We start from the raw sequence: 25,000 nt of genomic DNA, 5'->3' as shown, positions 1-25,000 counted from the left end.
TGAAAAGTTGTGGAAAATGTGTGAAAATCTTTGAATACATGTATTTTTTTAAGCGAACATTTCTAACTCAAATTTTGCTTCTGGGGGGGTCCCTGGAACTAAATATTTTGAGATCGGGGGTCCGTGGCCAAATACATATCATCTTGGGAGTCCTTGACATAGGTTTCTTGCACACATTTTCACGATTTAAAAAAAAATAGCAGATATACAAGCTCGCAGCGCGGCACTCGGTGCCGCGCTGTGAGCTTGTATATCTGCTATTTTTCAATAGTTAACATTCATGGGGGGCCCCGCAGTGAATCCTTGTACCCAGGGCCCAGAATTTGGTGTGACGCCCCTGAGTGTGTTGACACCCCATAGTGACAGCAGGCCTCACATCATCACACCGTTCAACTGTAGTCTTATGAAGTTGCTCTCAGCTCGGCATCACGCGGGTCACTTCTGCCACCCTCTTGTTTTGGGGGGTCCTTTGTCATAGCCTGCACACCCACCCACACACACACACACACACACACACACACACACACACACACACACACACACACACACACACACACCCGCGCGCGCCCCCCTCCGCCCTACCCGCCGCAGACACAATAGGACACAAAAACGGGGACACATCTGTCTGCATCGCCCCGTCCACTGTGTGTGGAAAAATAACATCACAGCGGGGCGTCTCTCTCTCTCTCTCTCTCTCTCTCTCTCTCTCTCTCTCTCTGTGTGTGTGTGTGTGTGTGTGTGTGTGTGTGTGTGTGTGTGTGTGTGTGTGTGTGTGTGTGTGTGTGTGTGTGTGTGTGTGTGTGTGTGTGTGTGTGTGTGCGCGCGCGGCAGATGCTACATTGGACCGTTATGGCATGCTGTTACAGTAGCAGTGTAGGCTATAGTTTTGAGTGTGCGCATTGTCTGCGCGTTTAACCGTTTTTCACAATGATTAATGGCATAGGCCTATTAGTCTAATAATATTAATAATAATACAAAATAATAATAACTAGTAAGACGCCAAAGGGCGAAAAGCAACCTCTCCTTAAAGGGTGAGGTCGCTTTTCTAACCTATGTCAGTCTAACCAGTGTGGCTGGTTCTACAGACAGGGATCTCCCTATATGGGCATGCATATAAGGGATTGTATGTGGCTGATTCCCATATGAAGTCCTGTTAGGGGAACCACACTAACAGAATCCTTTGTATGCCCATATATGGAGATCCCTGTCTGTAGAACCAGCCTGGTTAGACTGACCATGTTGGCATTCACAGGTATGGCTCAATATTGATGACATCAGGGCTCTCCATATATGGGCATAAAGGGGTTCTGTTAGTGTGGTTCCCCTGACATCACAGTGATGACAACAGGGATCTCCATATATGGGCAGGTCAGCCATAGGTATTGAGGTAAGCCATAGGCATTGCGTTCAGATATAGACATTATGTTGTTATACAGTACTGGATGTGCCGGTTCTGATACTAAACTGCGACCTGCGGTCTCAATAAGCCTTATCGCACTGGCACTGTTTTTGGAGCTGTGTGGAACACAAGCTCCCCTATACGTGGCCGTGTGTGTAGGTATGTGGGTATGTGGGTGGGTGGGTGGGTCTGTGGGTCTGTATGTAGCCTGTATGTAGTAACCCTGGGTGACCAGAGAGGTGCTGTTGAGTCTAGCCTGCCCTGAGCATCAACTGCAATACACACACACACACACACACACACACACACACACACACACACACACACACACACACACACACACACACACACACACACACACAGCTCCACTTCGAACAGAGGTTCGATTTTTATGTCCTTGGTACAAGGTTCGGGTATTCTGTTTATGTGGACATAAATTACAATTTGACATGTGTGTGTGTGTGTGTGTGTGTGTGTGTGTGTGTGTGTGTATGTGTGTGTGTGTGTGTGTGTGTGTGTGTGTGTGCGTAAAACACAGAGAGAGACAGAGACAGAGTTCCATCTGTCATTAGAATCCAATTTCCACTGGGAACGCCTCGCGACCGAGGCGACGGCATACCTGGGTTCTTGCGCGGAGATCAACGCGGCTTCTGCTGATTGAAGCGGCGCTCGCGCGCGTGTCTTAAATGGCCCTATTGTTCTGGAAGGGGAGGGACGGGACGGGAGCGCGCATTCCAATTCTTCTGTTCCCCGCATTTTTGATTGACGCGCCAATTAGCGTTTAACCTCTCGTCCACGCCGCCGTGCGTGTGTATGTGTGTGTGTGTGTGTGTGTGTGTGTGTGTGTGTGCGTGCGTGTGCGTGTGTGTGTGTGTGGATGAAAGAGTGCATGGTCACAGTTAATTGGCAGGACAAGAGAAGAGAAATGAAGAGCTGATGTAGGCTATAAGGACATATAGAGGCTAAAGTGAGAAGGGTATTTTAAAGTTAATTTGACCCTTGCAAACGAAGGCCTAAATGTGTTTCCCTTGTCATTAAAGTTACATTCAATTGAATTGAATTGAGAGAGAGAGAGAGAGAGAGAGAGAGAGAGAGAGAGAGAGAGAGAGAGAGAGAGGGAGAGAGAGGTATGGTTGGTGTGGTACGTGTGAGGGAGAGATGTGTATTTGAGGAATGCAGCTTAAACCAGATAAACAAACACATACACATGCATGCGCGTGCCCACACACACACACACACACACACACACACACACACACACACACACACACACACACACACACGCGCACGCGCGCGCACACACACACACACACACACACACACACACACACACACACACACACACACACACACACACACCCTCATTTGTAGACTAGTACGACTACACACTCATGCAAATGCAATTCATGATATGAAACTTTGCATGCTTGCTTGAACCTGGATTATGACACATTATCATCCAGTGCACACGCGCACACACTCGCACACACACACACACACACCCACACACACACACACACACACACACACACACACACACACACACACACACACACACACACACACACACACACACACACACACACACCTCCTCCTCCTCCTCCTCCAGGGTCGTAGACCCAACCTGAACCTCTTCCTATAATTGTAAACCTAAACTGCAAAATCTGTTTTAACAAAGGGAACTTGTCCTCTCAATGTCTATTATATATTATATTTCAAATTCTACTAGAACCGTGGGGACATTTAATTTCGGAACTCACATTCGTATAGAAATACAACTACACATGGCACCCACGCGCGCGCGCACGCACGCACGCACGCACGCACACACACACACACACACACACACACACACACACAGGACTCTTCAGCGTGCCCGTTGTGTTGGAGTGAATGACAGAGAGGAATGTCCCATGATGCTCTGGGGTTTCATTGGGGGCAAAGACGCAGCTGGATGCAAACTTTCAGCAACCGCCCCCCCATGCCCCCCCCATGCCCCCCTGCTGCCCCCTGTCCCAAATGCTTCCTCCACTCTTTGCCCTTTGACCCTAACCGTGTGTGTGGTAGGTGTGTGTGTGTGTGTGTGTGTGTGTGTGTGTGTGTGTGTGTGTGTGTGTGTGTGTGTGTGTGTGTGTGTGTGAGTGTGTGTGTGTGTGTGTGTGTGTGTGTGTGTGTGTGTGTGTGTGTGTGCGCGTGTACGTGCGCGCGCGCGTGTGTGTGCGTGCGTGCGTGCGTGTGAAGTGTGAATTCAGGCCATATGTTCTCGGAGGTGCAGTTGTGCACAGGGCCCGGTCATTAGTTTTAACACTCACGCACCCGCACGAGCGCACACGCACAAACCTCTGTGTATTTTTACAAGACTGGAATGTTCAGGTTTCAGGCATTTTTATATTTTTTAGATACATCCCCTATTAACAATGAAAGAATTTAGCTGTTTTCTTTTTAACCTACATTGTATTGAGTCAGATCTGCTGTATGGCTCAGAATGCTGGGTAATTTTCAGCTGTGATTTAGTGTCTTGCTTCAGGGGCCCCTTGACTTTGCTGGGGCTGGGAATCAAACCGAGGATTCTCTGCTTTCCAGGCCCCAGTGGCCGACGGACCAGGACCACAGTCCTAAAGTAGCCTTGAGGTGGTCCCCACCGGGAAACAACCTGGCCTCAGAACCCAAAACAAAGAAATAAAGGTGCCAACTGGAACCGTAGCTGTTTATTCAGATGCCACGGCACAGAGGAACCAAAGAATCAGGCCAAGGTTCTTAAAAGATTATTTTAATGTTTCTATACAGAACACGTAACAACTTAAACCCTATATCGTCACTGTCTGGTCAAAACCTCTTAACTCCATTTTTGAGGTTTTAGATTTTTTGGCATAAATCATGGTCATTGAACACCCTTTACGTGATGTGTAGGTTAAAAAATTATATTGAACCAATGATAAGTGGTAAAAAGCCCTTTGGTCAAAACCTCCTAACTCCACTTGAGCTCATTTTCCCGAAAATGAACATTTTGAAGTTAGGAGGTTTCGGCCCGACAGCAGAGACATTCATCAACCAGTGTCCTCCAGGGCTATAGTTGGTCCCCTTCTTTTACTCCCTTTAGTCTACACCAAACCTCTTAGTCAAAAAACAGACTCTCCACAGAGTTTAAGATTATTTTGTTCTGTGTGTAAACATTTTGCACAGGACAGGAGCAGATGGAAGCAGACAGCCTTATGTTCCACACAGGAACAAAGAGGATTAAGTTAAATTGAGTATTTGAGGCATTAAGACCTGCAATGTCTGCTCTGCTTTTGGATTACCAATTCTGGCACATCCACACACGGACCACTTACTCTGATTGATGTCTTACATGTTTCTGGAAACACATACAGTAGAGCAGTGGTTCTCAAACGTTTTGGTTCGAGACCCAAAAGAGAAATTAAACAATCGTCCAGGACCCAAACTAGTGAAAATAGCAGATCTACATGCTCACAACGTGAGTAGATTGGCTATTTTTACTACATCTTTAAACATTTGTTTTCTAATTCATGGAATTTCTTTCATTTTAATTAAAAAAAAAAAAGATTACGTATGACATTCTTTCGAAAGAAACATCATGTCTCTAATTCGTGATCAGTTTTTTTAATAATAATTAAAAATAATTGAATAAACCCACAAAAATTTAAGGTATATTTATTTACTTGAAAATGTACGTGAAAATTGTCCGCGACCCACAAATGGGTCCCGACCCACTATTTGGGAAACAGCGCAGCAGACGGTGGAAGATCATCAGACACCCTCACCCTCACCTGAGTCCCAGCTTGATTGATTGATTGATTGATTGATTGATTGATTGATTGATTGATTGATTGATTGAAGTCTTTATTAGTCAGCAATGTAATTGTAAACAGCGTGTGGTGCAGTAAGAAATTGAGGCTAAAAGGATAACACAAGGGAAGCTGTGGGCGCTGGGGGCGTGTTCCTCCACCCGCGTCATCAGCACCCACACCCTAGGTGGGGTTGGCGATAGGGCCTCTCTGTGGTGAGTTTGCATGTTCTCCCCGTGTCTCCTTGGGCATAGGCCCTCACACAAAAACATGCAGTAGTCCTGGTTTTTATACTACCTCCCCCTAGCCAGCCGGGTGCTCCCCAATGTCCCCTGGCGCGGCAGGGGGAGAGCGGAAACCAGGACTACAGGTTAGGCAGTCACCGGGTGAGAAAAATGGGTTGCAAAAACGTGGGATAAAAAACATTTAGAAAAAAGAAAAAAAAAAAGTATAACACAAAAAGTCCCAGGGATTTGTTTCCATTGTGGTTTCCTCTGTAGTCAATTCATCATAGACACAATAACACATGTCATCAACAAATACAAACATTTGAGTAACCAGTGTTACTCATCCTCTAATGGATGGTGTCAGGGCATTCCACACTTTGGTGTTAGAGTGGTAAAATGAGAAGTTTCCCATATTTGCTCTAAATTTGGCGTCACCAGATCATGGTCGCTCCCTCTAGTGTTGTGGCCGCGAGTTCCACTCACCAGTGGTGTAGAGTAACTGAGTACATTTACTACATTTACTGTACTGTACTTTAGAACAATGTTGAGGTGTTTGTACTTTACTTGAGTACTTCGAATTTCCAATAGTTTTAATTTTACTCCACCAGGCTACATCTCAGAAGCAAATATTGTGCTAACCGATTTACGCACTAACTTTGGTTACTAGTTAATTTGCAGATATAAATTATAATATTTTAAAACATACTTTTACCACTTGAGCCCTATTTTGTACCTGTAGGCTATTTGAAAATAGCTGATCTACAAGCTCACAACGTGTGAGCTTGCATTTTGAGCTTGTAGATCTACTATTTGTACTTTTACTTTTGGTACTTTAAGTATAATTTTATGCCAATACTTTCGCACTTCAAGTCAAGTACATTTCGAATTCCACACTTTTACGTGTAACAGAGCACTTCTCCATTGCAGTAAAACAAGTCTGTTTTTCCATCACTGCCACTCACTTATGAGTTCAGTATGATGATGGTATTGCGGGGGCACTGTCCCTTTTGACTAAGTTCTTAAATACCGATCCCATTGATATTTGCTTAACCCCGTCTTCCACCTCGAGACATCCCAAACTAGCAAAGTGTGTAGGAATTAGGTGGGTCTTGGGCTTAAGGCCAAGCCGGGCGATATACTCCATGGAATCCCCCCCTCCTCCGCCTGACCCACAACCACCTTGAAGCTTTTTCCTGCTGCTTTAATGATGTTTCTGGTGGCTTTCCTCTCCTCAGTCCTGCAATCCTCTAATGCCACAGAAATCCCCCCGCAGCCGTCCTCAATCGGCTCACGGCGGGCCCTCTAGCCTAGCGGCTCCACAGGGGCCTCCGCCAGCTACAGCGATTTGACCTTCTTTCGCTCATGGGCCCCCCTTCTCATGTCCCAAGGGTTCCCAAACTTTTGTCAGTGCCGCGACCCCTCAACATAATCATAGTTGAACTGTGGGGACCCCCCACCCCGACAAGCAGTTGGAGTTATTGGGGCGTTGCATTTAGTTTGGCTCGGTTCCACAGATGAATATTGCGGATCGGCTATTTTCAACAATATTTGCCTCTTTCTTGGGTAATGTTTGACAATTTGATATTAAAAAAGTCTTAAAGTCATTATATTGTAACTTAAAGGAGACATCCAGACCAAAACACATATAGGGTTAAATCTGCCTTTTATCATACCCCTTCATACCTGCTTTAGTCGATTTCTTTCACGGCTGCCCCTGTTGCTAGATTTCGGCTGCTCCTGTTGCTAGATTTCGCGGGCTCTCTCATAACTAACACAGTGGATTGTCCTTAGGCTAGTGCGGTTATTTCTTTAGCTTCAAAGTTAGTATTTTTTTATTGGATTGTGTTTACACAACGTCCAGAGACCAACCACACCGCTGTTTTGACCTTACAGGCACCCTTACTTGTCAAACAGACCCCTCCCTTTCTAGCCTCTCCTCTCCCTGCTCTGGTGCAGAGCAGAAGCCGTTTGGCAAGTAAGGGTGCCTGTGAGGTCAAAACAGCGGTTTGGTTGGTCTCAGGACGTTGTGTAAACATAATCCAATCAAAAAATACTAGCTTTGAAGCTAAAGAAATAACCGCACTAGCCTAAGGACAATCCACTGTGTTAGTTATGAGAGAGCCCGCGAAATCTAGCAACAGGGGCAGCCGAAATCTAGCAACAGGGGCAGCTATGAAAAAAAATCGACTAAAGCAGGTATGAAGGTGTATGATAAAAGGCAGATTTAACCCTATATGTGTTTTGGTCTGGATGTCTCCTTTAAGAAATGTGCAGATACCCTAGTGTACATTTTACTGTATGGTCATGTCGGTTTGTTTATGTTGAGTGAGAAGACAATGTTGCACATTAAGCTAATCATCAGGGGACCCCCAAAAATAATTTGGTGACCACTGCTCTATCCAGTCTGACTGTAAACTGTGAGTTCCAACAGCACTAGGGGTGGATATTTGCAAGAATCTTGTGATGCAATGTGTATCACGATACTTGGGTCACGATGCAATAGTATCACGATATATTGCGAGTCTTTGTGATACGATACTATTGCAATACTATTGCGATACTATTGCGATATATTAGCTTTAAAAGCTGAAGACGCTGCTCTAATGTTGTTGTTTTTGTCGTTCGCAGCCATTTTCTCGAGAGACCTCACTCACTCAACCGTGGGAAGAGGAAGTAGCTACTATTGTAAAGCGATATCTAGAGGCAGCAGAGTGTTAGTACCGGACTTCTACCATTGATTCCTATGCCTGGGAACATATTTTATTTTCCTCAAAGTATCGCGATACTATAGCCTGAAGTATCGACACTGTATTGGCAAATAAACTATTAAGATGTATTGCCATATCGATTATATTGCCCACCCCTAAACAGCACCACTTTGCTTTGAACAGTCAGATGACAAGTCATACTTGCAAAGTAGAAATGCTTTCTTACAAGTCATTCCTATATATATATTTTTTAATTATGGAGATACCAGGGGCGTGAAGTAACTAAGTACATTTACTCAAGTACTGTACTTAAGTACACTTTTGAGGTATTTGTACTTTACTTGAGTGTTTCCAATTTCCAATACTTTTACTTCTACTCCGCTACATCTCGGATCCAAATATTGCACTTTTACTCCACTACATTTATTTGAAAACTTTAGTTACTAGTTACTTTGCAGATAAAAAAAAATATATAATAATATAAAACATACTAAACCACATTAGACCTATTTTATACTTTGGCTATTTGAAAATAGGTATCTCTCTACTCCAGTGTTTCTCAAACATTTACATTTCAAGGTCTCCCCCTTAACCCTGAGGGTTCATTTGGTTCCATTTGTACACTGTCAGAGTCAAAGACTTGTCTGGGTCAATTTAGACCCCCATAAAGGAAGGGTGTCAATTGGGTATGGCAGGGGTATGCAGCTGCCATACCCTGGGTCCTGGGGGGAAAATAAAAGTTACTTTTAGTTTTAAATATAAATCCATTGATGTTTCTTTGTCTATCTGAGCTGGTTATTATGTTGTTAAATCACAGTAAAATAACTACAAATGCAAAATTTAACAAAATGGTCACTTTAACATGGTATTATAATCATATTCCACACTTGTATTCTCCCCACTTGAACAACCGTTCCAGGCTGCCATATCCAGCCCAAGAAACTGTAGAAACTAGGGGAAAAAAATGTAATGTACAAATAAATGTATCATGCCTGTTGCTTGCACGCGTGCCTTCGCGCGCGTGCAAGACACCAGTCATATTGCCATACCTTTTTCTGAACTGACGCCACTGAAGGAACCCACAGAGTCCCTGCAATCCACTATGAGAACCACTGGTCTATACTCTCACCTGTATCTGTCCTGTTCCTACCACGGCAACAGAGTGTGCGTGCGCGCGCGTGTACTGTATATATTTACTCTTGATGACAGTTGAGAATGTGTGAGAGGTGTGATGTTTGAAATCCAACTCGATAGCATGCACGCACGTGCACGTGGCCACACACACACACGCACACACACACGCACACGCACACAGGCACGCACAGTCGCGCACACATGCATACACGTGCTCTCACACTCCCTTTACTCTGTTATTTAATTTTCCCCCTCTCCTCCTTCTCATCCTGTCTTTCTCTCCTCTTCTCTCCCGTATTCTTTCCTCTTTCTTTCTTCTTTCTTTTGTGTATCATCGTCCTCCTTGATGATTGGTTGGCGCCATTTTATTTCACAAGATTTCTTCTGATGTGCATCTGTTTCATTTGTTGTATGACTATGTGTCCGTTTGTCCATGCCCCTCTCTCTCTCTCTCTCTCTCTCTCTCTCTCTCTCTCTCTCTCTCTCTCTCTCTCCTGTCTATTTCCTGTCAGGAAGGTGTAATAGATTATTCTGTCCCCTGGGGCGACTGCAATAACTTCCCCCTCTCTGCTCTGACCCTATACCCCACACACACACACACACACACACGCATGGGTGTGTGTGTGTGTGTGTGTGTGTGTGTGTGTGCGTGTGCGTGTGCGTGCGTGCACGCGGTGAGGTGCGTGCGTGTGTGCGTGCACAGATAGACTACAGGAGGTGACATCAGCATCCTGCTCTGTGGGGTGGTGATGTCATAATTGCTGGAGAGATGACATCACATTGCTCCCTTGAACTCAATTAGGAAGGAGATCTCATCACAATCACCATCAGAATGGGCTTTTATTGGTCCAAAGTGCTTTTACTGTCCATGCAATGAACCTTCACACATAAGTGGCGTTTCCATAAAACTACTTTTTGCGCATTAACGGCTGATTCGCTAAATGTTTTTATGGAAACACTTCAATTTGCGAATAAACTTTCATTATCCGCAAAAAAGATTATACGCTTGGAGGAGGAGGATTTTGAGGCTTAATCGGATAAACTAAATGCGCAAAAGTGAATGGAAACGGGTCAGACAATACATTCGAATAAAGTATGACGTTCTGGTCCATATCGTCCTCCTATATAACACTTTCCCCCGCCGCTTAATTAACGTCCATTGTATAGCGTTCGTCAGAGAAAGACAGCTGCTGATGATCGACAGATCTCTCTCTCTCTTTTTCTCCCTCTCCATCTCTCCCTCCCTCCCTCCCTCTCTCTCTCACTCACACACATGTACAGGCGCGCGCACGCAGCCACCCACGTACACACACACTTTTCATACCGTCCACATCCATCCGCCCAGGTTGTATAATGATTGCTTGCGATGGAAATTAAAACTCAATAGGCCTACAGGTTTGTTTTATATCAGCAGAAATATATCCAGATAGTCACTACCAGCATGGGAACAGCGCACGGGTGACGGACTGACTCGCTATATGTTGCTCTTGCAAGTACACGCCCACTGCCTGATCTACAAACCCTACAACGTAGCGTGGAGGGACACAGTTTGATCTTGGAAATCTACTGTTCCGTGCGCCACACAGTCATACGACTAATCATAAATCAGGCACCATGGCATGAGAAGCAGACAGCACGCAGACCAGTTTAGCAGCGGAGAGAGAGGGTATAAAAGTCAGAGAGAGTAACAGAGGCATGGATGGAAACGTGTCAAAGAAGTGAACTCATCGTCAAAATGGGACACAAATTCCTTATTGAAGCGTTTTTTTCCTCCATTGCGCGAAGCGATGCGATGGTGTGTTGTGTGGATAATACGTTAATGTGTTTGTGTGCGTGTGCGTGCGTGTGTTGCAAGGCGAAGCTCTCAGAACAGCCCCGTGACATTTTGTATTCATTATATTATGTATTATTGCATTGTTGTGTCGCTTGTCGCTCTTCTTCTGCAGTTATAGAATGTCGTAGCACTGAAAAGGTGCGCCACCTATTGGTTTTCCAAACGAACTACTACCCTTATTCGAATGACACCCGCAAATGGAAACGGGCTAAATTCACTTAGTCTAAATGCGCATTTCTGATAATACGCTTCCCTAATGCGCTTAAGTTTATGGAAACGCCACTATTGTGAGTGCTTTGGGTTGTGGGTTGTTTAATTCAGGTACCCAGGGTTAAGGCAAGGAAGAAGATCTAACATTATCATTATTATCTTGAACATTTCAAAAGAATTTTAAGAAATCTGGAAAAAGGTTAAACGTGATTTTTTTAAAACATCAATATAACAGTTACAGTATTAATGTGCCCAAATAGTGCAGGTTTTGAGCTTTTTCCTTGTTTGTGCAGGCAGTTTCCCTGTAGAAATTGAAAGAAGTGAAATTGGTATTAAATAGAATCACGTGGCTCTGCAGGGGACACACATAGAAATGACGTGGCTGAGGCTCCAATGTGGCTCTCAGACTGTGAAATCCAGGCATCACTGTCATGATCACGACCTCAGCCCCTCCCTGTTTGTCCATGCTTGTCCTTTGTCTTGCTCTGCCCCTGCCATGCCTCCCTGCTCCTATCTCTCCTCAGCCAATCTCCCCTGTCCTCTGTGGCCTAGAGAAGAGTCTGAGACCCCTTTTCCACCAAAATAACTTTGGTTCTAGAACTGGTTCCGTTCTAGATTCTTGGTACCTTGGTGCTTTCATGGAACTGGCGGCCATTTTTTGGTTCCAGTTCCGAAACCAACTTTAGGGTTCTGAACCAATTCATTTTCAGTGGAAATGCTCTGAAATGGTTCAATAGAGGGTATGCGCATGCATAAAGTGAATGGCATATCGAGTGGCAAATTGAGTGGCAAAGTGAGTGGTGAAGTGAGTTTAACGTTGTTTAACGTTGTTTAATACAATCAGATAGGACTTTTCTGTTAGGATGTATGGGCTGTCAAGGCCAGAAAGTAGTTTTTTGCCACTCAGTAGGCGTTCCTGCATAACTTCCGGGTATGATGATGATGTCACGCGCATACCCTCTATATTAGGCGGGGAAAAACTTACTGAACTGGTTCAACACCAGTGGAAAAGGGTTGCCCTGAGTACCATCAAGGACCAGCTGGGCCTGGTTGGGTGATGAGCCACGGAGACTATTTAAGCTGTGTCCTTAAAGTTGTGTGTGACAGAACTGTGTTCAGTGTGTGTGTTGAATTAGTGATGGCTGGCAACCCTTCGGTTTTGCTGGGAAATAAAATGTTGCGATATGGTTGCGAAAAAAAAAGGTTTTTAATTTCATCTTTAACTGTTATAAAGCCACTAAACCATGACCGTGTGTGGCTTATTGCTGTATTCTACCACAAGAGCCTTCCAGTAAAGATAGATATGCTACTACACACTGTAAACTCCATGGGAAATAAGGAGCAAAGTAATAAATCCAGAATGATTGAGGGCTTTTGCTGCGCAGATGTACAAATAAACACATGTATGAATAAATAAAGTGTTGCTCAATGGAAGCGACTGTGGGTGTTGATTGACAGGCGGTGGCCTGGGGATATGATGCAATGACAGTCGCATGGCTGCAGGTCGTTATTCATTAGAGTGATGGCGTGTGGTGTCCCGCGCGTGCACGCTTACGTGCGCACGCACACACACTGGTGGTTGACGTTATATAATCATCATAATTAAACCGCAGAGTAACTTTACAAGATAATTAACACTGAAGTGTTTACCAGAGCCTGTGAGTGTGTGTGTACCGGTATGTGTATGTGTGTGCGCGACTGCGCGTGCGTGCAACTTTTTGTACGCGTGGACATTTTTGTGTGTGTTTGTGTATTGTGTGGTTGAGTGTGTATGTATGTGTGTTTATTGGTGTGCCTTTGTGTGTGTTCATTTATGTGTTTCTGTGTATTGGCCTACCTACTTACGTGCGTGCGTGTGTGTGTGTGTGTGTGTGTGTGTGTGTGTGTGTGTGTGTGTGTGTGTGTGTGTGTTCGTGTGCACATGCATGGACCCATGTGCACGTCTATTTGTGTTTATGTGTTGTTGCGGTATGTGCCCAGCACACACCTGGAATTTGTACTCTGCATTTAGCCATCCTAACTATTAGCGCGCGTGTGTGCGTGTGTCTTTGCTTTATTGTTTTGTTTTAGGTATTCACACAATAAAAACAGAACAAACATTATTATTAAAAGACAGGATAAGTGCTGGTGAGAAAGACAACGCATATAGATTCAAGGTTCTCAGCCAAATAAACGAACAAGTTCTAAGTTAAACATAGTAATCAACTGGCTGTGAGTGCGTGCGTGCGTGCGTGCGTGCGTGCGTGCGTGCGTACGTGTGTGCGTGCATGCGAGCATGGTGTAAAGTAACTTAGTACATTTACTCAAGTACTGCATCTTTTGTAGATCGGCTATTTTCAAAAGATCTTTTTACATTTTATACATCCAAAAACTTGTGAAATGGGACCTTCTGCATAAGGAGCACTTTTACTTTTGTACTTTAAGTATATTTTGATACAAATTCGTTTGCGCTTTTACATAATTCAATTTTGAGTTCCCAGACTTTTACTTGTAACAGAGTATACATTGCAGTATTGTGTGTGTTGTGTTGCAGGCAGGCATGTGTTGTGCACACATAGACATCGAAGGGGGGCTTGAGCCCCGGCCCTTTCATCCGTCTGTAAAAAGTGCCCTCTCCAGACCATGAATGCAGTTTTTACTATGGTGAAAGAAACGCAAATGCCCTCTTTCCATGCCATACCTGAAGGCGGCATTCAAGAGAATTGCCTTGTCCAAACCAGTGGTGCAATGGTGATTCAATGTTTGGGGGGTCGCGAACGTTGCTCAACACCTACTATACAGGTCTAATGATATGCATATACCGTAGGCTCGTTTCTTTGTTAAAACAGTTGTCGAGGTGTGAACTTGGGGGGGGGTGCGAGACCTCGGCCCAGAAAAGATATGGGTCGTCGGGGGCGCGCGACCCAAGACTACGGCAACACTGGTCCAAACTCTCAAACTCTCCTTGACTGCAGCATCTTATGTTGACAGAATTGCCCTCTCTGTGTAGAAATCATAGACTGTAAAAATGGACAAAACGAAGCCATTAGTTTCTATGCAGCGCAAATGACACATTTTGGGTCCTTGGCATGGGTGTCGCCATCATAGATTGTAAAGGCACCAGAGGATGCTATTGGCTGCCAACGGTCACGTGCAACCGCAAGGATACTTGGGAGAATGTGGTCGGAGCCTCCCGAAATACAGCACACGAAGAAGAACACAGCCGGCTGGTATCAGCTTAGTTGGCCACGCTCCCCGCAACTTTATCATCAATTTTAACACAAATGGGACCGTATTTTCACAAAATGCATGTCATGGTGATTGAAAGGCATTATTTTACTAGCGATAGGAACCATAAAGTATTTATGAAAATGTTAATTAAGGTTAGAAAACGAAAGGGGGAAATGAATGGGGTCCAATGGAGAACAATTATTTTTGCGATCGGCCGGGGGGGGGACAGCGCAACTAGTGGCCAACCATAGGAAGTTTTAGTTCCGTATTGGAATCATTTTAAATTGGCGGAACTATGCCCCTGGTAGAAATCCATTCCGTTACGCCACATCTCCAGTATTGACTTGATTATGCTTAGTTCAGTGTGGTATCACGCACCGAAAATAGCATAGAGCTTGGAGTTCTGCTATTTTCGATATTTTCACCAAAAGGTCCTTTTAGAAATGTCAGCCCCTGCCTCTCTAACATTCTCCGCACGTCCCTGGTTGCAGGCGTCAACGTGATGCTGAGGAAGATCGCGGTGGCGGCGGCCTCCAAGCCCTCGGTGGAGATCAACCAGGAGGGAGAGACCCTGTCCATCCGCACCTCCACCTCCGTGAGGACCACCCACGTCACCTTCACCGTGGGACAGGAGTTCAACGAGTCCACCGTGGACGGACGGCCGTGCACGGTGCGCACGCACACATACATACTGTACATGCACACGCGCCATAGACCAGGGGTTCTCAAACCTTTTGATTTGATTTGATTTGATTTGGCCTACTATATTTTGAGGATATCAACATTTTAGGATGGTGACAATTCTTAGCTGTTTTTATCCATGACTCTCTAAAGCTGCAAATAGCTGATTTACAAGCTCACATTGCGTCGCCGCCTGTAAATCCAGCTATTTTCGGTGCGCGACACTGACGTGCCACCAAGTGTGAATCAGGCCATAACTCTTAATCCGAACCCTCGTCACCTAAACCTAACCTCTGATCGCCCTGACCCCAGCCTAACTCCAGAAATAACCTTTAACCATAAAACAACCATGTTTCATTGAAATAAATTCTGTCAAATTCTACTGTTATATGTGGACATTTGGCCCTCGTAAGTGTAGTAATTCAAGCACACGCACACACACACACACACGCACAGTCGCGCACACACACACACACACACACACACACACACACACACACACACACACACACACACACACACACACACACGCACACACACACACACACACACACACACACACACACACACACACACACTCTACTATGCGTGGATGGAAACTCCGGCCTCTATACGCACACTCAGTCAGCACTGATGCTATCATCAGGGGAGTACTCCCCATAGCTGCTGTTTCATTTCTTCACTCTACACTCTCTCTCTCTCTCTCTCTCTCTCTCTCTCTCTCTCTCTCTCTCTCTCTCTCTCTCTCTCTCTCTCTCTCTCTCCTCCAGTGTGACGGTCTCCAAAGCAAACACAGGGTTCCATTCACAGAGGATGTGTTCATGTGTTTATTATCACCTCACAGTCATCCTTCCCCACTCGGTCACGCCCCGCGGTGCACCGGGGTCACCCCGCCCTGCGCTCCCTGCCTCTGCACTGTGCTGTTTACATCCATCCATTCATCCACCCATTCCTTCATTCATCCACCCGTCCATTCATCCACCCGTCCATCTAGCTGTCCCCCTATTTGTCCACCCATCTGTCCATCTATTCGTCCGTCTGTCCGCCCGTCCGCCCGTCCATCCTACCATCACTTAGGGCCGATGGATACTCCACGTTTTAGAGCCGATTCGGTTCGGTTCGGGGTGTCTCAACAACATCTCGGCAGTACCGAACAGCCCACGTTATGATGCTACTTCTGAATGACGTCATATTGCAGTTTGGACAGAGCCGGACCGATTTAAACTCAGATATAAAAGTGGAGTATGCATCTGCCCTTATTGTTAAGGATGTTTTTGATAGCCATACTGCTTATCTTTACCAGCTCCTATTGACGCTCCTATCAATACTCCCCAACATAATATTTAGCAGAATGTTATATTAAATGAATAGACTAACCTAACCCTAACTGGTGGATGTTTAATAATAATAATAATTGTGTGTGTGTGTGTGTGTGTGTGTGTGTGTGTGTGTGTGTGTGTGTGTGTGTGTGTGTGTGTGTGTGTGTGTGTGCGTGTGTGTGTGTGTGTGTGTGTGTGTGTGTGCAGAGTCTTCCTCGCTGGGAGACGGACAGCAAGATCAGCTGTGAGCAGACTCTTCAGAAGGGGGAGGGGCCTAAGACGTCCTGGACCCGGGAGATGACCAATGACGGAGAGCTGATCCTGGTAAGAACTGCCCACCAATCGTCTTGTCAGTACGGGTCCATTTGGTTCCATTTGTACACTCTCAGAGATACGGTGGTCCTTGAAATCACAAACTCTACGAACCACTGTGCTACACTAAATGGAACAGAGCCTTAATTGGGACCGTAGGTCACACGTTTACTATGAAAACCGGCACATCTTGTCCACGTATCCGTGTATCTCTGAAGGTCACGCCTGACACTGTGGTTCCCCTGACACATCACTGTGACATCACAGGTGATATCACAGGTGACATCACCTACGTAAAAGTCCATATATGGGTATTCCCCAGAATCCCTTTTATGCCCATATATGAAGATTCCTGATGTCATCGGTATATCACTGGCCAGATGGCCAAGACATGGCTCATATCTGTGTGGCTGGTTCCGATAGGGATCTCCATGTATGGGCATAAAAGGGATTGTATGTTGTGATGTCATTGGACCCACTCTAACAGAATCCCTTTTATTCCCATATGGAGATCCCTGATGTCATCAATATCAAGCCCAGATCTAATAGGATTTCATATTGGAATGCCCATGGAGGAAGACAGCCCATATCTGTGTGGCTGGTTCAGACAGGGATCTCCATGTATGGGCATAGAAGGGATGTACATACAGTACACAGATCTCCATATATGGGTACCAGGGGTCTCCCTATTGGTAGCTGGTCCGATATACATCACTGGCCTGATGGACAAGAACTGGTGCGCCCTGAGGCATCTTAGTAGTTAGTATAACTGGTAAGACCTGTGAAGCAAGTAAGGAAGAGGCCCAATTTCTTTCCAATATAGCTGCTGTGCATAGAATCCATTAAAGCTGAAGTATGTAGTTTAATGGACAAAAGGTTATTTCATAGGAAGGATAGTGCAACATCCAAGTGCCCAGGTGCAGGACAATCAACAGTACATCAAACCCAATAAATTCTGTCCTCACACACGGAAAAACAATCACCACTGTTTATTCCACGATTCAACGTTTCAGTTTCCATTACACAACAATATTGTTTTGCCTTTTTGGCTTCCTACATTGATAGTTTTTAAGTGGAGATGAACAGGAAACAGCGAGAGAGAGATGGGGAGTAGCCGGGGAGCCACTGTGCCAAAATGAGAGAAGACCTGTGATGTCATGACATACTCCACATTTTAGTTTTTCCTATTAATTTGGTCAATAAGGTACCGGTACACAGAATGAGAGGCCTGCTCTGCCGGAAACACTGCGAAAAAAAGTTTCCCATTGACTTCACTATACTGGAAAAAACACACCAAAAAAAGTAGCATGTGAGGGGTCAAACTAAGGGTTCTTCATGATTCTGAATCCATTGCAAGCATTTGTTTTGCATGAAAAACATTCCTTGGGCTAGATTTCAGCCTCTCAAAAGTGATGAGTCATCACTTTTCACCGTTATTTTGGTCCGTTTTCTAGCCCAAGGAATGTTTTTCATGCAAAACAAATGCTTGCAATGGATTCAGAATCATCAAGAACCTCTAGTTTGACCCCTCACATGCTACTTAAAGCATTTTTTTTGGTGTGTTTCTTTCCTGTATATTGAAGTTGATGGAGTGAATATGTTACGGGGACTTCGGGTAACTCAGTGAAAGCGTGGTAAGAGCGCTTGTTTTGTCGCGCTGACGTCACTCGTTTGCGACGCTCTTTCTTTATTTACTAGCCTAGCTCGGCGTTTATCGTGCGCTTGCCCAGGCCTTACGGCCTGGGCATAAATATAACGATTGCATTCACCACGGCTTCGTAACTCGCGCGGCGCTCCGCCGGCCGCGCGGCCCTGGCCCGCTCTTCGCGGCCACTCGCGCCTGCGGCGCTCGGGGGCGAAGAGCAGGACCAAGGACCGCTGGCCTTCGCGCCGCTTGCAGTGTCGCACGGCGCCGTGCAGCACGGCGAGCGCTCCGTTTCTCGATCTCCCTGTTTCTCTATATCCCCGTGACAAATATATACAAATGGCCATAACTTTTTTTTCGCAGAGTTTCCGGCAGAGCAGGCCTCTCATTCTGTGTACCTTAATGACCAAATGAATAGAAAAAACAAAAATAAAAAGTATGTCATGACGTCACAGGTAAAACCCTATTCTTTGAGCTTTTGGGCCTGTGGCTCCCCGGCTAGAGAGACATGCTGTAAAGATCGGCGGGATCGGGCCTCGAACACATAACAACAGTTCCAAATTTCAGGAGGTGCTCTTTTATGGCGGCATCGAATCAAGGTAGAGGGTCACGCTTTTTGACGTCCGTTACATTCCACATTTTCGTGGCACAGCGGCAGAACGCGTTTAACCCCACGTTTGGGCTGAATCCGGGTTGCACGAGATCAGCGGAGTTCAACCGGGATTCGGGAATTCCTGATCGTGATGCTTGTGACTTCAGCGATATGAAATGACCTTTTTATTCGATACAATGAGCATGTGATTGGCAGCTTGGCCGGGTCCATTTTGGTTACATTGTGTACCCTGTCAGAGTAAAGTCAAAACACTGGGGATTTTGACCTTGTTCTCCTCAAAGAGGAACACAACTCAACACAGATTATACATTTGTTCTTGCAAGTACAGACATAAACTGTGGGCATAAAAGTCAACACAAGAACCAACACAAGACGCCTCCAGTCCAAGTAGGGAGCAGAAGGCAAAGTAGCTGGAGAGACACACACGCAGGCGCACGCACGCACACACACACACGCAGGCGCACGCACGCACACACACACACACACACACACACACACACACACACACACACACACACACACACACACACACACACACACACACACACACACACACACACACACACACACACGATTGGCACACGCACACCAACTGAACCTGTTCAACCACAAACACAAACACAACCCCGAGTCCTAGTCCTCACCATGTGTAGACCATTTACTGCCATCACAGTGGTCTCTCTCTCTCTCTCTCTCTCTCTCTCTCTCTCTCTCTCTCTCTCTCTCTCTGTCTCTCTAGGGAGTGTTGTTGTGAAAGTTGACTCATCTCTAACAGGGAGAAGTGCGGTGTTCTATAATCTCATATCGGTTACATTTTTTTTTCACAAGCTTCTCACGGGACTACTATTACCTTTGCTAATTTGCCATAATCTGTGATCTTAATCCTGTGTGAATGGCCGGCCACGTCTGTAATTTGTCGCATAAAAATGACCTGCCGTGTTTCATACAGAGCTCATCTGAACACTAGTCCCATCCTGTCTTGTGTTTTTCTAAATCAAATACTGTACATAAAGCACAGATACACAGACATATTCCATGACCAGCTCTATATTGTACTGGCCAGAGAAATGGTCACCGATTTATAGACATCAGTGTTCAACACTGCTGTACCACTGCTGCAGTGCTCCATATGTGTGCAATTTAGGTTTTTTCACTGTGATCATTCTCATGGCAGATCCCCTGAACAGTGTTTGTGTGCCATGTTTGGTGTTGATCAGAACAACAGTGGCTCTATTGAACAGATTATCAAAGGGTTTAAACTACCAGTCCCCAAATGACTCCAGGATTGTCTCCTCCAAGTATACTATATGAGCTGTGTTGTGAAAGGGCCGAATTTGCACCCAAAATAGGCCACTGTCCACACTTTAATTCAGAGAGAAAACAAAAAGTATAATAATAATTGCTTGGCCCCAAGTGATCGAGATGCCAGTTTGCACAGGACTAGTATTCAGTGGTGCTTTGGTGTTTTCTTTTCAGGGCGGACGGTCATTTATTGACGGCACGCGCGCCTTGAGATGTGTGCGTGCGCCTACATGTGCGCATGGAGCAAATAGAAAATCCTGCACTGCAGTAGAGAAACTAAAAGTTTGCTTTCAACGAATCTCAAACAGTAACTACCACAGTAATGGAGCCATGTAGCCTATGAGGACGCACGCACAATGCACATACAGTCACTGCTGGAAACCTACAGTAGGTGTTAAAGTAGCCTATCCATATGAATAGACTTGTGAATCTATGGGGGATGTGCAAGCCCACCACTCACTGGAAAACTTGGTAAACTTGTTATGCAAATAGCCATTTCATTAGATAGGCTATTGCGCGTCGTCACTCGTATAGCCTATAACTCTATGGTTCTAGCATGCACTGTTCCGTGCCGTTCCTGCGTGTGCATGTGGGAAATATATTGGCCTGACAGCGTCTGGTCACGTCCGGCCTCGAAAGCACTACTGCTATTATTATCAGATGTGTTTGATAATGATATGGTAGGTAATTTGCCAAGGAATTGTTTTACTTCACTTAACTCCGAAACTATTACAAATTACCAGAGGTCCCCGGGTAACGTTAGTCCCGTGCGAACGCTGTGGGTGAAGTCCTGGGAGTGCCTCATGGGAGCGGTGCCAGGGTTAATTGATCGGCAGGTGTTTCCAACTGTCTAATTGCGCACTCCTCTTTATAGTAGCGTGCTGTACCTGAGCTCAAGGCTATGCACATTACAGACACACGCACGCACAACACCAGAGAGAACGCCGGCAGGAGAGAGAGAGAGGAGAGAGAGAGAGAGAGAGAGAGAGAGAGAGAGAGAGAGAGAGAGAGAGAGAGAGAGAGAGAGAGAGAGAGGGTTCATTGGTGCAAAGTTATTGCGACTGAAGGTCGCAGTATACCATGAGAAATGTCGCAGCTTGTCTCTGTCTGTGTTAGTCAGTCAGTCAGTCAGTCAGTCAGTCAGTCAGTCAGTCGGTGGTCAGTCAGTCAGTCAGTCAGTCAGTCAGTCAGTCAGTCAGTCAGTCAGTCAGTCAGTCAGTAAGTACACATTTTTACAGTCTATGGTTCTATGGGTTTGTGTATGATTCTATGGGTTTGTCACTCTGACATCACTGTTCAGGGGAACCACTCTTAACAGAATGGGCTTGCCGCTCTGACATCACACTCTGGCTTGATGTCCCTTTCATGCCAATATATTTTATGCCCATATATAGTCGACAATGTGATGTCAGAACATGCCCATATATGGGCATTCCCAGATCACACTTGCAAATTAATTACATCCTTGTATCTGGGAATGCCCATATTTGGTAATGCCCATATATGGGCATGTTCTGACATCACATTATTGACTATCATGCAGGAATCTCCATATATGGGTAACTGGTCCGATATACGTATATCACTGGCCAGATGGTCAATAATGGGCTCGACCTTGCAAGGTTGCATGTTGCCCTGAGGTGTCTTACAAGTAATATAAAGCACTGGTTTTCAACTCTTTTCATATCAAGGTCTGTTATTTATTCAGCATTTGAGCCACGGACCACCATTTGATGACATTTAGCCTCTCGGACCTAGCCTAGCTTGGCCAGACTATATACTAATGCAGCTAACTAACTTCAGTATACAGGTATATCCCCACCTTGTTTTAACATGGGTGGATTGTTTAGCTGTGCTAAGCTATCTCTGACCCAGGCCAAGACTTTGAATGTTTTGTTATCGTTGGATACGATTGTGTCCACCACTCCATGCTGTATTGATGTGGTACCATAGGAGAGATAACAGGCGAACGTTGAACAAAATAACAATCCTGTAATTAAGTGTTGCAGATGTTTAACAATAATTTAAGTCTTAAGAGCGTGAAATGAAGCATCATTTTACGCTCTCAAGAGTTAAAGATCTATCAGGGTCCATTTGATTACCAACTCTCCATCATTTAGCTGGGGACCACCTGGAGCCCTCTGCAGGACCACCGGTGGTCCCCGGACCATCGGTTGAGAACCGCTGATATAAAGCACTTTGATTTGAGTTCCGTGTGTCGTTCGCAAGCATGTCATATTGACAACATCCACCAGCCATTATAATATCTAAGCTTAAAAAACTCAGGCCCACTCTGTTGTTTTTAGGCCCGGCGGTCATTAAACACGTTCTGTATCTGCCACTGGCCTGTAGCATGATCAGATGACCAGGGTTTGATCACTCTAGCCTCCAGCACATACTGAAGAAGGCCGTTGGTAAATAAAGTCTTTGTACTCGTCTGATCCCGGGTGTATTGATAAGATAAGTTGGATATACGCCAAACCATTCGACAATTCCTGTTGTAAACAGTTGGAATCTCTAATCTGAATATTTTCTTTCCGATATTATGTAAAAAACTAAACTAAACTAACTCAGCCAGGGTACAAAATAGAATCAAATGCTTTGGTGGGTTGGAGATATTTGGTGGTCCACAGAGGTATTGCAGGTGGTCTCTGGCCATGCTTTCAGATTTATTTATTTTTGTAAAAAAAAAAAAGAAAAGAAAAGAAAAAAAATTTTTTTTTTTACTTGTATTTGCTGCTCTACTTTCTTGTTTGCATTTGAATAACATGAGAGGACTTGGGCTGTCCAGCTTGTTCCAGGAGGGAAAAAGACTTCTGTAAATAGTTTATGCATTCAAATGTGTGTATCCAACAAAAGATGCTTCTTGCCAAAATTATATCTATGCTCTTTACTGGTAATAAAATGCTTTGAAAACGGACACTGTTGTGTCACGCGGGTCTATGATGGACCTAGTGGTCTCCGAGTTGCTCTTAATCAGGATGGTGGTCCCTGGGTCAAAATAAATTGAAAAACAAATAAAAAGGATCATAATTATAAGTCAAATTTATAATGATTTCATCCTTTCTGTTTTCAGACCATGACTGCAGATGACGTGGTGTGCACCAGAGTCTACGTACGAGAATAAACGACAGCAGCAGCACTTCTCTTCAGTCCCCGACCGCCACCCACCCCCACCCCGTCATCTGTCCATCGTCACTTAGCCCCTCCAACCCCATGGGCCTTGTTCTGACTGCAGGCAAATCCCAATTGTTTCTGAACATGTGATCTTCATATCGTCACCGTCGGTCAGAAACCTCGTATCTCCAAGTTTCAAATTTGTATGTTTTTTCGCAAAGTAAAGCCCTGCTTCATCATACAAGGTAGTCGCACAAAGGTAGTGATAACAGCAGATCTACAAGCACACAACGCCTCGCGGTGCGAGGCGTTGTGTGCTTGTAGATCGGCTGTTTTCACTCGTTTAAATCATTTTTAAAATGATAATGAAAAACGAACGGTTTTGGACATACAAGGTTTTCACCCGACAACGACGATATCTGACTGCCCACACTGTCACATTGGCAAGTGATCAGATCTGACGTGTCTATTTAGACACCCAATCTGCATTGGTTACTTTTATACTTATATAAGCAACCGTTCTGCTCATAACGCCTTGCAGGGCAACCCGTTGTGAGCTTGTAGATCGGCTTGCGACACTGACACCGTAGATCAGTGAGCAGCGGCACCGTCGCTTCAGTGTCCAAGAACGAGACACGTCTTTAGAAATCAGATTTTAATCGGAATTTTCAACCCCCAATGTTTCCATTTTTGTTTTGAATTGTTTTATTTTTTCTGTTGAGAATTGATAAAAAACGATCTGAAAAAATGTAAAATACCCGTAATTGCTGGACTATAAGCCGCGGCATTTTTCCCATGGTTTGAACCCTGCGGCTTATACAACGGTGCGGCTTATATATCGATTTTTACAGCTAACAGCCCGTTAGTTAGTTTTACAATGGTCTTTAACAAGGATTTATATAGAGATTTTTACAGCTAACGGCCACCAGGGGCGCTCTAGCGGGAAGCAGGACGGACACCTGCAGCTTATAGTCAGGTGCGGCTTATAATATGTAAACATTTGTTTTTTTCTAAATTTAACTGGTGCGGCTTATATTCAGGTGCGGCTTATAGTCCAGCAATTACGGTAATCATATTTGCCTGCAGTCTGAAAGAACAAAGCCTAGAGACCCCATGTCAAGGCAGCACTGGGAGAGATCAGCTCTGCAGCATCTACGTATTTTCTACACCACTATCCTCTGCTAGCTTCACTCTATGTACTCCACTGCTGTCTTTTGAATCTAGCATGTCGTATATCCACGTCTTGGGGTCCGTCCGCGCCAAGCATGAGAGCCATAACAATACCGTTGTTCCCTATTGAGCTTGGCACATTTCCTGTTTTCTTCTTATTTTTTCACTCTCAAAAAAGCACCTGCAATGTAGTGCGTTTGAAACTACGTTGCAGTGCACATCATGGGGTGATCACTGATTTGCCTCCTGTGAATTGTTTTATTTTAACCTTTGTTTATTTTCTGTTTATTTCGTTGCTGAGTGAGGTCAGCAG

The 25,000-nt window shown here is 45.0% G+C and overlaps 1 protein-coding gene across 1 annotated transcript in view; it reads left to right on the top strand.

Moving 5' to 3' along the window:
- LOC308302480 (cellular retinoic acid-binding protein 2-like) overlaps positions 1 to 23,527 on the top strand; it is a gene marked incomplete at both ends in the record, with an annotated part of 24,628 nt that extends 1,101 nt beyond the window's left edge. Inside the window, 3 exons of the mRNA XM_080746735.1 lie at positions 15,020 to 15,198; positions 16,736 to 16,852; positions 23,477 to 23,527. Coding sequence (XP_080602861.1) covers positions 15,020 to 15,198; positions 16,736 to 16,852; positions 23,477 to 23,527 — 347 coding nt within the window. The remainder of the gene's footprint in view (positions 1 to 15,019; positions 15,199 to 16,735; positions 16,853 to 23,476) is intronic.
- Positions 23,528 to 25,000: the final 1,473 nt, after the last annotated feature.

The sequence above is a fragment of the Nannobrachium achirus genome, assembly GCF_963921795.1.
Source record: "Nannobrachium achirus genome assembly, chromosome: 2".
NCBI lineage: Eukaryota > Metazoa > Chordata > Actinopteri > Myctophiformes > Myctophidae > Nannobrachium > Nannobrachium achirus.
The sequence above is the reverse complement of the archived record's forward strand: the minus strand, read 5'-3'. Positions and strand labels throughout refer to the sequence as shown.